This window comes from Brienomyrus brachyistius, chromosome 23 (assembly GCF_023856365.1).
Source record: "Brienomyrus brachyistius isolate T26 chromosome 23, BBRACH_0.4, whole genome shotgun sequence".
NCBI classification, from domain to species: Eukaryota; Metazoa; Chordata; class Actinopteri; order Osteoglossiformes; family Mormyridae; genus Brienomyrus; species Brienomyrus brachyistius.
Window position 1 is genome coordinate 615795 of NC_064555.1, and position 20516 is coordinate 636310.

General features: G+C 44.3%; 2 protein-coding genes across 2 annotated transcripts; both read right to left on the bottom strand.

Moving 5' to 3' along the window:
- Positions 1–102: 102 nt before the first annotated feature.
- Positions 103–20488, bottom strand: bzw2 (basic leucine zipper and W2 domains 2). The gene is made up of 12 exons (XM_048992759.1): positions 20292–20488; positions 14253–14323; positions 12609–12785; positions 9879–9982; positions 8201–8266; positions 7476–7611; positions 6594–6703; positions 4876–5046; positions 2173–2319; positions 1740–1878; positions 1208–1330; positions 103–504 (listed from the first exon to the last, which is right to left on the bottom strand). The coding sequence occupies exons 1-12, from the start codon at positions 20471–20473 to the stop codon at positions 476–478; spliced, it is 1455 nt and encodes a 484-aa protein (XP_048848716.1). The 5' UTR covers positions 20474–20488; the 3' UTR covers positions 103–475.
- LOC125718742 (zinc finger protein 689-like) lies at positions 2326–4869 on the bottom strand. The gene is made up of 2 exons (XM_048992765.1): positions 4007–4869; positions 2326–3913 (listed from the first exon to the last, which is right to left on the bottom strand). Exons 1-2 carry the CDS (start codon positions 4193–4195, stop codon positions 3581–3583), a joined length of 522 nt encoding a protein of 173 aa, XP_048848722.1. The 5' UTR covers positions 4196–4869; the 3' UTR covers positions 2326–3580.
- Positions 20489–20516: the final 28 nt, after the last annotated feature.

Here is a 20516-nt window from a genome sequence, read left to right on the forward strand (position 1 = left end):
TAGCTCAAATAGATTCTTTTAAAAAGCTTGTTCTATTTATTCATTCAACTGTACTTATGAATGTTCAGTTTCACGCAGACACTGAAAAAAACACCCTACATCTTTAATAAATAAAAAACATTTATTCATAAAAACAAACACGCAAAAAAGAACTTTTACCAAGTAACATGTACAAGTCATTAATGTGTAATAAATGTGTAAATATCCTGCAAGGCCCTTCTGCTGTACCTGAATAGCTGGTTAAAGGAAATCACCATTACAGCCCTGTATGCTTTTAAAAAGATTGCCTACGTAACTTCTAAGTGCCATTCTTCAGCGCCCCTAAACTCAAACACAAACGCCTCAAAGGTGAGTGTCACACTCATCGCTGGAAACAGAGAGAATGACAATCCGCAGCTCCTGCCCGAAACTCTATGACCAAGACTAGCAAAGCACAGGCTGGCTAGTGTACAGCAGCTTCTTCTGGGCTCTGCTGCTAGTCATCCTCTCCCTCTGATTCAGATTCTGTGGGAGTGAAGAAGCGCATCCTTTGGTGAGGAACGGAAATGTGATACAGCTGAGTGACTCATTTTCAAACAGCAATAATACAACCAAGCTCATCCATCCATCCATCCATCCATCCATCCATCCATCCATCCATCCATTTTCTGTACCCAGTTCTGGGTCATGGGGGGGGGGTCTAGAAGCTATGGGCGCAAGACAGGGAACCACCGAGGATGGGGCGCCAACCCATCGCAGGGCACAGATACCATTCATACGTGCACATTTATGGGCAAGTTTGCAAATGTAATTCACCTTAGCGTGTTTTTAAACTGCGGGTGAAACTGAAGCATCACGACCACCTGGGAAGAACATGCAAACCCCACACACATGGGGCACACCCTGCTGACCACTGCCCCTCCCCTTTAATACAATCAAGTGTTTATTAAAAAAATAGATTGATAAATAGTGCCCTTCCACCCATTTCCCATAACATTCTTTATTTGATTAAATTTCTCTACAGACTAAAACCAAATGGTTTCCTTTTCTATGGAATATGGAACATATTCATGCCATTTATGTATAATCACTTCATGCACACTTCTGAGCTGCCAGATGTTGTCCGGTTTTCAGGGGAATACACTAACCTGAAAGGAAATTCCACTATGGATGCACCACACAGCAAAACCCAGCAGTATCAATAACCATGGAAACAGGGTTACATTACCCTCTTCTGCATTCTGCAGCCATTCCACAAACTTCTTCATCTGCTCCAGGAAGACGCTTTTTCCTTTGGCCGCTGGGGCATCCTTATACCACTTCAGAATGGCTTCTTCACTCAGAACATCAGCTGGGAAGATATAAGAAGGAGCTGTGAGGTTGCATGCAATGTTTGCTTAGATCAGTATTTCTCCATTCAGTCCTCAGGGACGAGCAGACTGTGGGCCCCCAAGCACTGGCTTGGGAATTACTGGCTTAAAGGAATCATGCTCCGTATAGAGTTTGCAGGGGTCATGTGACTGTCGATTAATCGTGCAGAATATGGAGGCTTTAAATGAAGCCTAAAAAGGCAGACGTTCACGAAATGGATTTCTCACCTTCCAGGGGTGTAAATTATGGGGGGGGGGGGGGAGGGGTTGTAGCCCCCCCCAATAAATCAAAACCAGGTAATACAAGCCCCCCAATAATAATTTTTCTTCCGTAATGGGTGGAGACCTCAACCCCTCTGATGTTCCAGCCAAAGTTAGACCCTTGCTCACCTTTGTAGAAGAGCACCACAATTTTGGAGAAGGACTTCATGAAGTGGATGTTCTCGTAGCAGTACTCCTGAACTTTCTGCAGTAGCACCAGCTCAGACTGACCCTGGGTGCTGAACACAGCCAGCAGGGGGGCGTAGTGCTGGAAAGACAAACAACTCAGGGCGCATAGCTACAGTTAGCGCCTGCCCTGCTGACTGCTCCCCCCTACAGAGGTCCCTGTCTTTTTGTCTGACCGCTGCTAAAAGGGAGTCGTATTAATGGCCAAATGAAGCCTCACAAGCCACTTGCTGTGTTTTTTGATCCCACCAGATAGTGATCTTGGCTTACTTTGGGGAATGCGCTTTTCCCCACTAGAGAGTGGGAATTCCACCCAATAGGCATGCAGCTACTGTGACGTCTCTAATCCCATTGGTTTAAAGAAGCTGGAGACTACCTTCAGGTGCTTGAGGGCCTGCTCTGTAACCAGCTCCTCCTTCTTGTTCCACTCCACCGCGTTCATCAAGCATGTCCATAGCAACCCAATGACAGCCTGCTCCTGGAGTTCATTCCTCTTCATCTCCTCCTTCAGGTACAGCACTATCTGCAAGGAGACAGAATGACTGGCCTCTCAGATTCATCCATGGGAACCTCCTAGGCTCATACTCGAGTCATTTCTGGAACATCATTAACAATGCTACAAAAATATTACTTATTTGATCCGAACCAATAAAACCTTACCAATAAAAGCCTGAATTATATCCATGTTTTTTTAAAATAAAAATGTAATATTTTTAGAAGCGAAAGGTATTGGTTATTCACCGAATGTGATGATTTTACATCTGTATTTTTAGACTGTGCCTTTAATGTCACATCGTGAGCAGCATCAGCCAAATCTCAACATGCCGGGAGATAAACCTGCTGGAAAAACTGAAGCGGCATAAGGTTTTGCCTGAGTGTTTGAAAAGCAAACAGGTGCACATGACTTTGAGCCCCCCCCGCCGGATTCCATGGTCCATGATGTAAGTTAAGTGAGGAGTGCGAGGCTAACATCTGGAAGTAGATCCCCGAATTCGCTCCACTGATCACTTCAGCCTTAACGATGACAATGTGCAGCATAAAGGCATCCTTCCCCTCTCCTGGATTCTACAGAACGGCGAAGCCTTCACTGCTCCCTGGCATGCATGTGTGACCAGAGGTGCAGTGTGTCACGCTGGAGGACGGAGTGCTGCCCCTCTGCACTGGCACCGATCACAGAGTGGCGGAAGGTGACAGCCAGTGTGCAGTGGTGTATTACCATGACTACGTCGCCCACGTGGCATGGAATTAATCCTTCTACTGTAATATTCTGGGAAGTTGTGATTGTGGATTAATTCTGAACGTGAATGGACTAATCATCCTGAAATTCAGATAAATCGTCCATGATTCAGGCTGAATATTACTGAACTGCACAAACATGTTATTCTTTACCGATCACCTGTAAAACCTATTTTGTCATAAATACCTTTAGTCTCATAAAAAAAGCCAGGATGCTTATCTAGTCCATTAGATCGACATGCAGAATGCTTACCTTGGTCTCGGGAATCAGGGGAGGGTCGTTACACAGCACCTTATATTGCTTTCAGGGGGACAGGGAGGACGCTTTATGCTAGGATGCCTATTTTACTATGTTATCGCAAGTTGCATCACTCGGACAAAAGGGGGAATTGGAGAACATATCGCCTGAGGGGAAGGGGTGAGCCTGGCCAGCTCGTCCCCTGTCCACACGCAGCACCCAATTTAGTGTAAAGGAAGGGGGACATCCCAATACTGACCTGAGATCAGCTGTGGGATAGAGCGCGCATCGCCCGCCACTTTCTCGGGACTCACGTGTTGGTCTCCTGCCAGCACTGAAAGGGCTCCCCAGTCCGTGTGTGAAGGTGGGTGATGAGGGCGCGTCCCAGTGTGAAGGTGGGTGATGAGGGCGCGTCCCAGTGTGAAGGTGGGTGATGAGGGCGCGTCCCAGTGTGAAGGTGGGTGATGAGGGCGCGTCCCAGTGTGAAGGTGGGTGATGAGGGCGCGTCCCAGTGTGAAGGTGGGTGATGAGGGCGCGTCCCAGTGTGAAGGTGGGTGATGAGGGCGCGTCCCAGTGTGAAGGTGGGTGATGAGGGCGCGTCCGAGTGTGAAGGTGGGTGATGAGGGCGCGTCCCAGTGTGAAGGTGGGAGATGAGGGCGCGTCCGAGTGTGAAGGTGGGTGATGAGGGCGCGTCCCAGTGTGAAGGTGGGTGATGAGGGCGCGTCCGAGTGTGAAGGTGGGTGATGAGGGCGCGTCCCAGTGTGAAGGTGGGTGATGAGGGCGCGTCCCAGTGTGAAGGTGGGTGATGAGGGCGCGTCCCAGTGTGAAGGTGGGTGATGAGGGCGCGTCCCAGTGTGAAGGTGGGTGATGAGGGCACGTCCGAGTGTGAATAGCTTTGCAGCTCCTTATGCATTTCATTGATCATGGGGATTAATCATCACCGCTCGTGATAATAATTCGCATTTTCTATATTTTATTGTTTCTTTTCTATATATACTTGTTCGTATGATGCATGCTATTCTATATCCCATGTAGTATGAGGTTATTTTACATTGTTTTCGATTGATGTCAATGCGAGGTCATTTTGTATTAAAGTGTTTTTGAGTGAACACTTTAGTGAGTGAGCACGCCTGTTTGTTCCTGCGAGAGCCCCATATCCCCCTCACATCCATTTTAATACAAGTGGTATGCTTGGACAGGACATTTGTTTAAAACATACCTTTAAAAACAGCCTTTCTGTGCAAATAAGGTATATGTGTCGAGATCGGATATGAAAAATGCACCAAAGTATAAAGGTCTAGGTCTACTTTATACACACACACACACACACACACACACACACACAGATCTTTAATTGCTGAGCTGTACAAAGGTATCTATGTCAGATTGCTGATGGTTGCAGCACCACGGGGCCTAGAGTCCACAGGCAGCCACGAAAGCTAGGATGTGGATTCATCAGGGGGTCCTTGGTTCAAGTCCCAGAAGAACACCCTCTGTTACATCCTGCTCCGATAACATACCCAGCTGAATACACGGCTGCAATTTGAAGGGACTTTCTATAAGAAGGCTAAACAATTCTGAGTGAGCGGTAGGGCGTCGGTCTACCTCGCGGATGGGGCAGTCCTGAGACAAACGCTCCTGCAGCTCCTTCTGCAGCTCCTTACGGGTCCCCAGGGACTGCTGGACACGCAGGAAGTCCGAAAGCTCCTTCAGACCTGCCTCAGTGAAGTACTTAGAGAAGTGCTCCACATTCTGCTTGTTGGCAGGGAAAAGCTCCTGCAAAAATAAATAAAAAAAAAAACCTAGGACCACAGATAGTAAATTCAATGATGAAATGTAGGTTGGGAAGGTTTAACCCTCAGTATCTATCTACAGCAGCATGCATGGTGTTAATACTCCGGGTTCATCTTCTGTAATCACTCACCCTATTCAGGGATGTGGGAGATCCAAAGCCTCTCAGAATAACCCAGGATGGGGTGCCAACCCATCACAGTACACACTCGCACACCATTCACACCTACGGGTAAGTAAGCAACCTCAGTACGCTTTTGGACTGGGGGGGGGGACACTAGAGCACCCAGCAGAAACCTCCACACGTACAAACGTACAAACTCCACACAAACTCTCAGCAGGGATTTAAACCCTGATCCCAGACATGTGAGGCAACAGTGCTGACCACTGCACTACCCCTACCTTCAAGCATTCGTCCACATACAGACAGAGCATGATACTATAGGATATTGTCCACTAGGGGGCAATAGAGATCAATATTTTCACCTATTATGTAAAGTACTGCAAGGAATTGGGAAGTTCAGCAACTTGACATGCCAGGACACTTAATAGAATATGTTACTATGAGTAATAATGTGATTCATCACATTTTATTTGAATCTACACATTGAAGTCACAATGTTATATTACATTTTAGAACCTACCAGTCAGTTTCTACAGATTAATTATCATCTTGAAAAAAGGTATTCATTATAAAATGTTAATTAAGTAAAATCCTTTAAAAAATGTAATATATGGAAATGGTAAAGGATGTCATTGTTCTAAATATGTCCTCATTATTAAAATGTAGATTTGGTTTCTGTGAAATGCTTGAAATAAACAAGTTTCCCGTAAAGAATAAAGCACCGACTGTGCGTAACCCCTGGGGGGCGCAGTGGTACAAAGAGGGCGCCGTGTTTATGCCGGGGCCCAATTAACAGTCTCTCGCGACTTACACAATACTAGTGAACATGCCAGCTCGTCTGATCAACAGATCAACAATTATAACCCTGAACGTGCAAACACAAAACACAATCAAGTGTACAGTCTACACCTATAGTGAACAATGGTGATTTGTGGGTGGGTGTATTGCGGTTGCAGTTTTAGATTTGGGGTGGAAACAAGCTGCTGTGAATCATAATCATTTCTAAGGTAAACAGTCATGGTAGGTTGTGGTTTCCTTAAAGGAAAAGTGCAAAAGCTCAGCAGAAGGCTTTTGCTTTCCCTGGAGACAGTGCCACAGTCAACCTGCCCCTTTAATTCGTCTTTTGCTGTTGAACACAATATAGCCTAAAGCCTGCTAATAATAAACAGAATGTTATCCACAGATACATTTCATAATTTCCAGTTTGTGGGTCCAGCCTTCTTCTAAAACCCCAGTGAGAAGGCCCCCGTGGTCAGTGGGGGTGAGCATCCTGAGCGCGGTGTTCTGTTGTTCTGAAAAGCTCAGGTCTGGCATAAGCCAATCCTCACCCACTGGGATAACGTAATAACAACACAACACAACTGAAGAGGTCTCAAGAATACAGGTGAGGTCAGCGCTGGGGAACTACCAGAAGCTTCTTGTCCAGGTTGGATTTCCTCAGCGCAGACGTGACAGCATTGGCATCTTTTTCAGCCATCCAAGCTTTGAACATCTTCACTGCAAAGGATGCCGAGATCCCTGCAGTGGTACAGCAATCATGTTGCCATAGAAACATTAGAATGCAACTTCATCATAACACTACAATGTAATCCCACTCTATTAAAAGATAATGAGACTTACACAGTGTGATATTAACATATAATACACCTCATTACATGTCATTATCCAGTTACTGAAAGACATAATGATGATCTCAATAGTGTATAATAGGAAACAAAGTAGCAGATTGTGGTTAAACACAGTGTTTGAACAGCTGTTAGTCATACATTTACACTGTAAAAAAAAGGGAGAAAAAATGCAAATGTGGTACTCATCTGTCAAAAAACCAGCAGCAAACAGAGTGCTTCGCATTATCGGAAAATGCACCTTTTACTTGAAACTGTATTTATCTCGCTACAGCAAGTCAGCTCACATTTTGAATATGGTTTCCGGTACAATTTGTGCATAATAGATTTGTGACATTATGCTGAGATGCTTCTTAAAAACACAATGGATTATAAATGGATCAGGGAGCCAGACACACTTTTGGACGAGCCAATGTAGTATTTCATACTTTCAAGGGCATTTTAAACTGTATCATAATCTTTCCCTATGTATATATTATTTTTATTTCAGCACATTCATCCACATTTCATATTTTGTTTCTATGCTTTCAGAAATGGTTTTTATGTTTATATTTTTGCCATTGTCGTCATGTCTCTTAACAGAAGATTTCTCCGGCTGCCAGTGATGAAGTACATCTCTCCCTCTGTCTATATAGAGCAGCATAGTCGGCCATCTTGGTTCTGACCTTCCTTAACCAGATTGTCGCTGAAGAGGCTGGTGAGGATGGGAGGGGGAAGCGTGCCATTGGCCAGAAGGATGCCTGTCAGCATGGCCAGCTTGGTCTGCTCCGGCTCGCTGAAGGCCTTCAGGAAGAGCAGGAGCTGCACGTCACACGGGGGAACAGGAAGTGACACGTCAGGAAAAAGCCCAAGTCACACAAAAAGCCCCAAAATGGCTGACAGTAGGTTTCACGTGACCCTTGGCTCCACCGCACTGACACATCAACACCAGCAGATCAAAGGCTGCGAGTTATTTATACAAAAGCACAAACTTACACCTATTAAAAGTTAATGACTGGCATTACTAATCTATGCTATGCAAAACTGTTGCTCTAAACCAAATAAAGTAATTCAAATAACTTTGACTGTCCTTATGTACTGTTTTTGAGCAACCCAAGCTCATTTTCACTGCTACACAGATCCAGAAGCATTCAGTTTTATTTCCATGCGAAAGTGGTTAAACCCACATGGTCCTTGGAACAACCTGGACCCGAATGCTCTCATCAACTCTGATTCATGCGTCCTCACTCTGAATAAAATTCCAAATGAAAAACCCTTGATTGAATCCTCAAACCTGCATAAAATTTCAACTCACCAAAGCTAGCAATAAGAAATGTCAACCTGATAGCAGCCGCGTCGCCAGACATGCAAAAATGTGGCGCGACAATCTGATGGTCTGATATGCATTTACCTTCTTGATTTCCTCCTCAAAGGCCTTCTCTAGATATTTGTATCTCCTGATGAGCTTATTGAATACCTGTAAATGAACAACGCAGCATTAGAGACAAGCAGACAAAAGCTTGGATATGTGTTGCAAGGCGTCCACTCAACCTAACAATCCACAACTGAAGCTAAATGCACCTTCACTGCTTTGGAGCAAAATGCAGTTCAAGTTTCCAGGGCGGGGATATATGTATATTTTTTGCATTTCCCAGCAGTAGTCACAGAGGGCCTCCTCTATGTCACCCAATTCTTTATCCCACTCACAAGGCTGGATTATTAATAGTGATGGCCAAATGAAGCTTCATGAACCATTTGCTGTATTTTTTGACCCCACTAGATGGTGCTCTTGGTTTGCTTTGTGGCATGGTTTGAGCCCTTTTTTGAACAGAGAGCACCATCTAGTGGGGTCAGAAAATAATGCAAATGGTTCATGAAGCATCATTTGGCCGTCACTAGTTATTAGACCCCAGCTGGCTCCAAACATCAATCGCTGGTGTCCTATGTGTCTTTAACAGGACCGGATCTATAATCTACATTGATCTCCTGGTGTTCAATCATCCAAATCTTACTGCTTGTTTACATGTGGCAGCACTTTTGGATGTGGGGGTTGGTTTAAGGAAGGGTCATGCAAAGATGTCAAGAACAGAAGGTAATCTTATACAGGGTGATATACAATACAAGGAGAATGGGGGCGTGTGGTGGGGGCAGCAGCTAATAAAATTCTCTAGAACCAAATTTCACCCCAAGAGCCGGTAGGGTTGCCCAGCCTTTGCTATGCATTCAGCCTGCATGTTCCTCGCATGTTTTTGGGTATACTGACCCAGAAAGAGCAGAAACAGTGAATGATCTGAGTACAGTCTGGTCTTTTGTGAGGTTCTGCAAGTGTCCTCACATGGCCTAGTTCAGGGTGTGTCCTCACACGGCCTAGTTCAGGGTGTGTCCTCACACGGCCTAGTTCAGGGTGTGTCCTCAAATGGCCTAGTTCAGGGTGTGTCCTCACACGGCCAAACTCAGGGTGTGTCCTCACACGGCCAACCTCAGGGTGTGTCCTCACACGGCCAACCTCAGGGTGTGTCCTCACACGGCCTAGTTCAGGGTGTGTCCTCACACGGCCTAGTTCAGGGTGTGTCCTCACACGGCCAAACTCAGGGTCTGTCCTCACACGGCCAAACTCAGGGTCTGTCCTCACACGGCCAAACTCAGGGTGTGTCCTCACACGGCCTAGTTCAGGGTGTGTCCTCACACGGCCTAGTTCAGGGTGTGTCCTCACACGGCCTAGTTCAGGGTGTGTCCTCACACGGCCTAGTTCAGGGTGTGTCCTCACATGGCCAAACTCAGGGTGTGTCCTCACATGGCCTAGTTCAGGGTGTGTCCTCACACGGCCTGGTTCAGGGTGTGTCCTCACATGGCCTAGTTCAGGGTGCGTCCTCACATGGCCAAGCTCAGGGTGCGTCCTCACTCTCCATAGCATATGCTTCTGATTACAGCAAATAAAGTGCCTATATAAAATAGATGTGTGGCTCTCTTCTGCCATTTGTGAGTGCAGAGTTGAACAAGAGATGAAAGGCAGCCAACATGTGGTGTAGTGGTGAAGGAAATAGATTTGGTGGGGGGTGGTGTCACAGCAGAGGTCTCCTTGGGGTTACCTGAGCATAGGTGCGGACGGCAGTGTGCTCCTCCTCTGCTTTGAACACGCAATGCTCTGTCACCTTGCTCTTGTCGCTGTCGTCAATGCGAGTGCCGCCGGGAGCTGGGGGCGTGGGGGGTTGGGGGAGGGAGAGAGTGGTGTAAAAGCACTGGGATTAGCATGCTGGATCCTGGCCCACAATCACTACAAGTGTACATAAAAATAAAATGCCTGTAACAGGCTGATATATATATACTTGAGCCTCGCAGAAAGTGAGCATTTCCATGGTAACAATGTGGGAAAATGCATCATAAAGGACTGCAGGGATGTAATAATTTGTCTTTAATTCTTAATTTGGAATTCCCAATCCCATGGACTGCTAGTAACTCAACCCGCACACGTGGTAAGCAGTGTAGAAGGCAGTGTGTGTCTGTATGTTTGTGCTTGTGTGTGAATCAGAAAATACCCGGGGTATGAAGGAGGAGTCCTTCAAAGCTTGCTCCTCCAACGTGACGACACCTTCTACTGTAATAACTGTAACACGAACTGGCTCACAAAACTCTGCTGACTCACTGAAGAAGCCAGGAGTCTGAACACATGCAACACAGGTGCATTGTGCTGAATCACAAATGGCACATTTAATGTATCCCCCAGAGGCAGGAGCCTGGATGCACACTGACAGGCTCTGTGAATAATTATCTGTCAAAGGACAGATGTCAGCTAACATCCATCAGTCAGTATGAGCGCACTGTGAAAACGCAATTAAGTAACGCTGCATTGTTGTCGTCTGAGGGCAAGAAAACAATAAACTAGTCTAATCTCCTACTGTCACATTTCAATTTCAGCGTGATGCATTTACCAGTACTAGAAGACGATGGTTTTTAAGGACTTGCAAAACGTTTCATGGGTTAGAGTTATGGTTAGGGTTTGGGTTAGGGAAGGAACTAGCTTGATCCTTCTCAGAAGAGGGTCTGCTTTTGTACCCTTGATTTGAATATGTCACCTGACTCGACCCATTACAATATTCACCACTAGAAGAGCTAAAGGTTAAGCATCATGGACAAAATCATTGGCTCAGTCTTGAGTAAAGCCTAAGTGTGCAGGACACACTCAAATCTAAGGGCCAGCTTGTTTCTGAAGGAACGATAAACCTTATATGGTAAGCAGGTGACTTGGGGACGAATGATGGGACAGTTTGTTCACAGGTAACACAGCGGCAGCACAGCCAATGAGCCAATGAGTGTATTTGATATTCTGTTCAAGCCATTCAGGTTAAGCACTTCAAGGGTATAATAGCAAGTTCTTTACAGGAAACTAAGACAGTCAGGTTTCATGTCATAATGCAGAAGCATAAATGTTCCTGGGAGCCAGAGATCAAATCCATCATCTCCGCATTCCACAGTAATCCGGTTGTCGATTCCCACTCAAACAGCGTCACACCACCACCCGAGCTTCATACAGGCCCAGCAGAACCCTGTTAGTCGCTAATTGGTTTGCATGTGACAGGTCCGTAACGGAAAAGGGCTTGGCTTCCACTGAAAATGAGTTAATTCCAGGAAGATTACGGGATGGGGGCTGTAGCCAGGAATCATTCTCAATGGCCTTGGGTCACCTAGATTACTCCGGAGAAATCCGGGCAGCTGAACAGATGGTCCTGACAGTGATAACTGAACCGGTGCAGCACAGAAACCAGAATCCTCTCAGAAGCGCTAGTGTATGCGGGGAAAATGATCACACTGCTCTTTGTTTGGGGTATTTTAAAATAACATGGATTAACAGTAACATAATATAGTTTTTCATGTCACGTTTAGTGAATGTTTTCTTAAAAGGTTAAAATAAGGTTATGTACTACTGGGGCCGGATCGTAGGCAGTAAAGGTATAATCTAGCCCTGAAGTGTATCTAGAAATTTAGAACCCAAACATTAATACAAGTCAAGGGTATAATAAAATGCATAATAATATTACTTACAAGTCAATCCTTGTTTTAGGCTGGAAGTACTTAGATATAGTGCTTATGTGCCGCAATACCCATAATGCAGCGTGTGCTGCAGATCCCTTTGACTAACATGGTAATACCACATAATCTGCGTGATCGTGTTTGCCCTTGAGTTACAGTGTCCCTGACCTCACTGGGCCTCAGAGCTGCTACAGTGTGGATGCCTGGGTTAGGCTTCTTCGAGGGAAACGCAGACGTCGTGTGATTGGGTAATGTGGGAGGTTCCATTCCCTTCTGACCCAGAGGACTGGGGGGTCAGCTGAGGGCGCTGTGGCCTCACACCTCCGCGGTTGTGGGTCCTGGGTGATCAATTTGCATGTTGTCACCCAGTTCGTATTGGTTTCTTCTGGGTACTCTGGAATCCTCCCACAGTTTCTGAAAAGGGGATTTAGATGAATTGGTGTCTCTACACTGCCCACAGAGTGTATGTGGCTTCCGAAGGACTGGCATCCTGTCTCAGCTGCCCCACAGCCTTGTGCCCCGTCTTTCCTGGGATAGGTGCCAGAATCAATATACTGGATTAGTGTCTAAGGAGCACAGACAGATGGTTGGATGTGTTGAATCGAAATAAAGCCTTGTTTGCTTTCAGACTGACAACAGGAGCATTAGTGTCAAACACCAATGTCAAAGGGTATCCCTCTGGTATCGCACTCTGACAGCCTGGATGGAAAGTTAGGGTGCCCTCCTGCGCCACCCCCCTACATCTCTGCCCATGTCTGCACATCTGAGGCAGGACCACGGGGTTGGCTTACCAAGCATGCTCCCGGCAATGAGGATGTCAAACAGCGTGTCGGCATAGCGACGGTAGTCAAGTCTCGAACCGGTTGCGTCCAAGAACTTGGCTACAGCATCCAGGTCCCCGCCTGCTTCGTTGAGGCCCCCGACGATCGTATCGCGAAACACCGTGGGCTCAAATTTCTCTTTTTCATCTGGACAAGTGAAGCAAAGGGCAGATCATGAGCAGGTGACTTCCCCAACATCCAGGAGACTGCATTCATAATCCATGTCAAATCCCTGCAGTGATAATGCTAACATCCCACCGAACCACTGCCTGCAATGCTAATGCTAGCGTCACCCTGAACTGCCACCTACAGTGCTACTGCTAACTTCACATCGAACCACTGCCTGCAGTGCAAATGCTAGCATTGCACTAAACCAGTGCTCCTACAGTTAATTCTAATGAGTGCCGAAGCTACCGATATTGAGATTAGGTTTCAGTGATTCTGAATGCAGGGAATATATATTTCATAACAGAAGGGGAAAATATGCACGGTAGATGGGATTTTTGAGAAGAAAATTCAAAGGGTGGCTTCCAGAATTTAGCACATGTTCCTCATTCAGATATAATTAAGGTATGTTGCTCTTACAGTGTTTGTTGACATTTACAGGCCAACTGCTCACTGCTGAACAATGATGGTTAAGTAGGTTGATGCTATACGAGCTTGTGATGTGGAACAGAGCCAAGACCTGCAGGGTATTTAACCATCAGGTCTAATCCATTTAATTTGCAGAAGAAGCATAAATATGTCCCAGTAAATGCCCACGCATGGGAGAAAAACAAACCTGAATGAATCAAACAAAGTCAAACAAAACAAAACAAAACAAAAACAACCCTTCCCTGATAAGTGCACTCCACTTGCAAATGCCCACGAATGGGAGAAAAACAAACCTGAATGAATCAAAGTCAAACAAAACAAACAAAAACAACCCTTCCCTGATAAGTGCACTCCACTTGCAAATGCCCACACATGGGAGAAAAACAAACCTGAACGAATCAAACAAAGTCAAACAAAACAAAACAAAAACAACCCTTCCCTGATAAGTGCACTCCACTTGCAAATGCCCACGAATGGGAGAAAAACAAACCTGAACGAATCAATAAGTCAACACAAAACAAAACAAAAACAACCCTTCTATGATATATGCACTCCGATTGGGGGCTATTTCACTGAGCAAGAGTTTCCAAAGCAGAAAGGCTCTGGCTTTGATTAAAATTCAGCTGCTCTGTACTGACAGAAAAAATCTCTGTGTGTTCGCTGTCCGCCTGGTTTCATGCCTGACCGTTGAGACAATACTCTCTAGGGCTGTCAGCGAGAGCTTGTGGGCCACACAATTGCATAATCACAAGTACTGGGCATGTAATCACACTGCCACGAGAAAGCTGTTCAACACCTGACTGCTGCCAAAAGATGTTAAGGCTATTAATAGAAAGGAACCTTCTAGAATGACAAGAAGGGTGTGTGTGTGTTTGTGGGGAAGGGGGAGTTATTGTGCAGTCAAAAACATCTTTAGCTCCTACTAAGACCTGTCTCTTGCTGTCTCGGCCAAAGCCAGGTTCTTCTTTGTTTTCTGCCAGTTGACGGACAGTTAAAGGAGGGAGGATGTGAAGAACTCACCCCTTTTCCTGGTCTTGAACCTCTGGCCTGTTAGCACTGGCTTCTGTTGCTTACCGGTATTCATAAAACTCCTGCAGGAGACAATGTCAGTGGTAAGTGGGGCAACTCAGCAACACATCGATCCATCTCCTGTTAGCACTCATTCGGTTCGCGCTCATGGCGAGCCTGACGTGTACCGCAGGAAGCATGGGCTGCAGGGCAGAGGATGCGCTGAATGGGATGTCAGTCCATCGCAGGGTGTACACACACAGGGGTTAGGAAATCGTGTGCGTGGGAGGATGTGCCCCCCCAATATTTTATTTGACTTAATTTATTCCCCCCAATAAACAGACCTTCGTATTTAAATTAAGTTGTTTCCCTATATTCATCTAACAAACCTTCTGACCACGAGATTAAACTGGAGTTTATTCTCATTGTGTCACATCTCTGTTGCTTCCCAGACTCTGATATTTAGGCCCTTTGCCATATTGGTCTGGCGTCTTTGTCGGGTGTTTTTATGCTCTATTATGTTTGTTTTCGTTTTTGTTGCCTTGCTGCAAAACCAGTTGGCCTCTGAGGACAGTGAAGTTAAAAGTTGAAGGTTGAGTTGGAGTGTCTGGAGAGCCAGAACATGCAAACTCTCTGCAGGGGCAAGTTTTGCCATTTTATATGCATGAACAGTGTATTCAGGTCAAAAATGAGATAAATCTGGTCAAATGCAGCCAGCTGATGGTGAGTCAGAGCTGCTTCCTAACGGTCTTTCAGGCTTCCCTGAAAATTCCAGAACTTCCCTCTTTAACTGCTGCTCCTCTCTGGCCATCGGGGAGCCGCTAACTCACCCCCCCCACACCACCACACCAGGACGTGTCCCCAGCAGATATATATAGCGGGCTCACCCCCCGCACAGGGGCCGCCCAGCTCGTATTACTACCAGGGCCCGGGCTTCCACACCACTCCTCGCCGCTCACTTTCCAACAGCGGGGGCCAATTCAGGGGCACCTGACCCGAAGATGTAAAATACAGTACCGGTAGGGTATGGGAGCAGAGCCAGTCGGGGCCGGGCTGGAGTCCACCGTTTCTGAACTGTGGACCTTAACTGGAGCTCAGTAGAACCAGAAAGACAAGTGAGGCACACAAATCTCAACCAATTATAGTATTATAAATATTATTATAGTATTAATTAAAACAATTGCAGTATTATAATACTATTATATATTATAGTATTATAGTCTGCAAAAATTACATCATAATTATAGTAATAATAAGGGACGGAATGGTGGTGCAGTGGTTAGCACTGTTGCCTCCCACCTCTGAGACCCGGGTTCGAGTCTCCACCTGGGTCACATGTGTGCGGAGTTTGCACGTTCTCCCCATGTTTACAGGCATACACAGTTTCCTCCCAGTACTCTGGTTTCTCCCTACAGTCCAAAGACACGCTGAGGCTAATTAGAGTTACTAAACTGCCAGTAGGTGTGTGTGTGTGTGTGTGTGTGTGTGTGTGTGTGTGTGTGTGTGTGTGTCTGTCCTGTGAGGTGTCTGGCCCCCAATCTGGGGTGGAAAACAGGTTAAAAGTTGGATGGATGGAATATATGCAATTTGACCTTAACTATTATGACTGACCTTGACTTTAACCATATTCACTAATTAATTGTAATGAACATTCTGGACTGGGTAGAAAGGTGGGTTTTCATATGGACCACCACCTTTAGGGAATCGTTAACTGAGTGAATGAGGGTGTGAACTGATCAGCTGATGTGACATCATGAGCGCCTTCGAGGACTCACAGACACACCTCGCACGAACCGGTCCGGGCTGGATTCAGGTATGACATCATCCAAGCCAAATAAGTTAAAAAAATGTCAATAGCAGTAGCATATGTCTGTTTACCTGTACATGTTATCTGATTGTGTTAAGGCATATTAAACTTAAACCTGTTTTAGACTTTAAGACAATTTATTAGACATAAATGTGAAGTAGTCGATAAAATCATATATAAACCTTACAGCAGGATCTACACCCTGACATCTCCGTTTAGCACTGTGCCTGTAACAGCAAATGAATACCACTGCCTAGTATCACAATCCTTAACCGGTTTTCCACCTGAAAAATATTATTTCTCTGCTTACCATAAACACCAAGAGTATTTCTCAATATATGTATTTGACCATACAGACGCTCCTCTATTTGCGAACGAGATACGTGGTAACGGCCGTTCGTAACTTGAAATGTTCATAAGTCATTATTCAATGTCATTTTAAGGGTATATGCAACTACAAAGAACTAGGATGCTGGGAGTACGCACGCTACGCTGCTGCGCGGCGGGAGTAGCAGCCAGAAGTCATACTAGACAGAATCGGCACACAGACAAATAATGTTGCGGACAGGAAACGGCCCAATGAACACAATTTGGATTTACAGTCGTCTTCGTTTGTATGCCTGAAAGTCTGAACATTCGTAAGTAGAGGAGCGTCTGTACTTGTGTTCTCACGTACCCGTTTTGCGTCATCTTACATTGTCGAATACTAGTTCCAGTACTAAATAGAAGTACAGAGGATGGTAAAAATCCCCGGATGACGTTCCTCCCCTGCCCTAAATATCAAGGATGCACCTACTGCATCCTCGCCAAACAAGACCGATCCCATGATTCATTGCACCCCAAATTCATTCTTGGAAGGCAAGTTAGCAAGATCGTTCTTGCTAAGAACAAAATACAATCTTCGCGGTTTTCATATTGAGAAACACCCTAAGACCGTTGTGATAGGCTATGAAATGAAATTGGTATATAGTTATTGTCTTGTTTGTTAATAAATACTGCCATGTTCTTAATTACACAGCAAATGTACACAAAGCAGAATACTTAATGTTATATTTGCTAACAGTTTTATTAATGAAGGCTCTATAACACTGGATCACCTGCACTTCACTTGCATTTATACCTGCCTTTTACTGGGTTAAAACCACCGGCGATTTCATGCTGAACATTTCTTTCTTATGTGATATTTATATGTATCAATATTCACAGCTACAAATTGTGCTTATTGAACCAGCCGCTTTTTTTTAAAGAGATACACATTCTGGGGCTTGTGTCATGAAGGACTTTTTGCTTAGCTGGATAACTTGTCGGATTTAAGGTAGTCTGGGATAAATGTAAGTGAATGACGGTGAAGTCTATTTGAACTGGGGTACCTTAAATCCGACAAGTTAACCGGCTAAGCAAGATATCCTGCTTTCTGAAACAGGCCCCTGTTCAATATCAATAAGTATATTATATATGTTTGTGTACATTTTATTTCAGTGGACACTCTAGTCAAAGGCAGTGCACAGTATTTCATAGCGATTTTGCTTGGTCCCTGGTGGTGTGAGGCGGTTGGGACCATGAGCTGGAGTTGTGTTTCACCTCGGGAACTGGGGGGGGGGGGGGTGGTGTTGGGCAGGCCGGCGTGATACATCTCCCACATGTACTGTGACTGGACATAACCACTTTTAAATACGTCCTCTCACAAACCAATTATCAAGCAGGCAGATCAGACCAGAGCAGCTCTGAAATGTTAAGTTCACGATTTCACTCTGAACTTATTCACGATTTCACTCTGAGTTTATTCACGATTTCACTCTGAACTTACGATTTCACTCTGAACTTACTCACGATTTCACTCTGAACTTATTCACGATTTCACTGTGACATTTCCGTTCCTCATTATTTTGAAGGCTGTGCTTTTATCTACTTACAAGTCTCACGTCTGTGGTAATAAAGACAAAACACAAAGCTATAATCCCAAATGTAAATGCAATATTTCTCTCTCTACTGTATCTCAGATGTTAAATCACCTGTGTCATTTGTTGACAGCGGTGTATCTCAGCTGGTAACGCGTTTCATTTTGGTTAGACATTTAACTTTTTCAGTAAATATAAAACATAACTACTCAGTTTACATCAAACATAAGCTTTAGACCGACGGTATCTCTTTCCACTAGAATAAACAAGTAAAACATTCTCACAAAGAATGTGCAATAAGACAGCTGTCAAAAGATAAATTCAGATCCCAAATACAGAAACTTGCACAGTGAATCTTAGAGTTAGTCGTTGTGATACAAAATTAATAATCAACAAAGCAAACAAAAATATCAAGGAAGGACTGCAATTATTATTATTATGAAAAATCTTATGGTTAGAATCTGTTTTAGATCGTTATTGTAACTTAAACATCTTGGACCTGTAATATGATACATTACAATTTCACTATCCTTTCATTACGTGAATGAGTTATTTTAGTTATTTTAGCTTGATTTTTTCATGAGAATGTTTAAATTAATTGTGGGGGTCTCATACCTATTAATATTACCTCTAGTGTCCAAGGTCTTTTTGCATACCCGGTCCTGCTGCCAGATGCTAAAACACAGATGTTAGGAAACGAGCCTTTTCTCAAACGGATCGTTAGGACTAGCCGAACACGATTTATAGCACTGCTGCAATAAACACAGAATCCCCAGAAGGGAGTTTATAGACTGATAAACAATGCAAATGTGTAGAGTCTTATACACGCTTTTCACATACACGACAATGACTAAGTACAGGTATTGTTATCCTCTCGAATAACACGAAATAATAGTACATGGCAGAGCGATTACCGCCTCAGTATTCAAAACGTCTGAGTTTGACTCTTAACACCACCGACTGGCGGCTGTCGTCCGCGGTGAGTCTCCGAAACAGGCTTGTTTACTTGTCCATGAACACAAAGCAAAAGAAAACAACATTGTCAAGATGCCTTAATGACTGGATACTTATAGTGTCCAGGACGCTACTTCTTGGGACAAAATAGCAATATTATTGAAAGTCCCAGCCACACCTACCGGAGCTTGGTGTAAGATCCAGCAAAGCATTACGTGCCTGCATGCAATCCTCTCAGCTAACTAGTTACCGGGTAGCGGTTTGTCTAATTCTCATGTTACACCGTATATTCCTGCAATTTGCGCTGCTATATAACTATGTGTTTATATGTTACAGTCATGCAACCTTTTAGCCAAACGGGTTTCGTGGCATTTTATATTACAAACCCGCCCAAATAGTGCCAAAACCTTTTTCTCTGGATAGATAAACGGGTGTGCTGGTTAGGTTATTAACAGATCTATTGTTTCACATTAGGTCTGCTATAAATCTAAACCAGTTCGTACCAGCCGTGATTAACTGACAAGGTTTAATGTTTTTTAAACTGGAATTTCCACTGGGCGAACTGGGAGACGTCTACAGCTAAACATCGAGGATCCGCTACATCAGGGATATCAAAGCCAGGATAATCCAAATCAGTACTGCTTATTACAACCGTATTGCAACATCAACAAGGCGACCTGAGAATAGGTTCGCACAAACACACTACGAACAGTCCGAACAAACACCTGATACAGTGGCTTTATACGACGTATGTTGTTTTTATAATTTATATTTTAATCTAAAATCATATATACAGCTTGAACAAACAAAGGTTTTATTTTGCGGAGTTAGTACCGAAGTATTTTGTGAAGCACCTGACTTTAAGGCAACAGAAAGTCATCCTTCGCAACCTTCGTAGTACAAAATGCAAAAGTGTCTCTGTAGCACGTGTGCCATCGCAGACCCGAGCTTTCAGTTTCGTATAATGACATTTCCAACACTCATATCTAAAGCGAGAGAAATGTATGGAATATATCTGCGTTGTGTTATTTAGCTTAAAGTCTAACAGACTACGAGGGCTCCCGTTTTGGTTCTGATAGCAATACAAAGTAGTTCTGTACTTTTCTGAAATCTAAAATAAGAACAGTAACGTAATTTAAGAATTAAAGTCGCGAATTTTCAGATTACTTAAAAGTGCACACTACTTTTAAAATAACACATGGTTCTCTTGTAATAATTAATAAATACCTTTTTGTGGATTTAATCACCAACCTTAAATATATTTTTGAGATAATTTAATTTATAACGCAAGATTTGTTAAACAACTATATAGATGGAATGATATATTTCATAGATTGCAGAAGGCATTCTATATGTCCTTTATCTCAGATTATCCCCCAGTCACCTTCTTACCTTGCTGAGGTTGACCCAAGGTAACAAGTTGCAGGACCGCTGCACAGACCGACACAGAACACGTACGCAAGCCTGCACTTCGAGTCTAGTGTTATATAGAAGGCAGAATCCGTAGCCGTGGAAAACGGGGGTTGCTGTCTTTTTAAAATTGCCGCTTTTAGTATACTCTCACATGCTAGCATAATTATAAATGCTACAGACATTATAATTTCTTACATTTGCAAA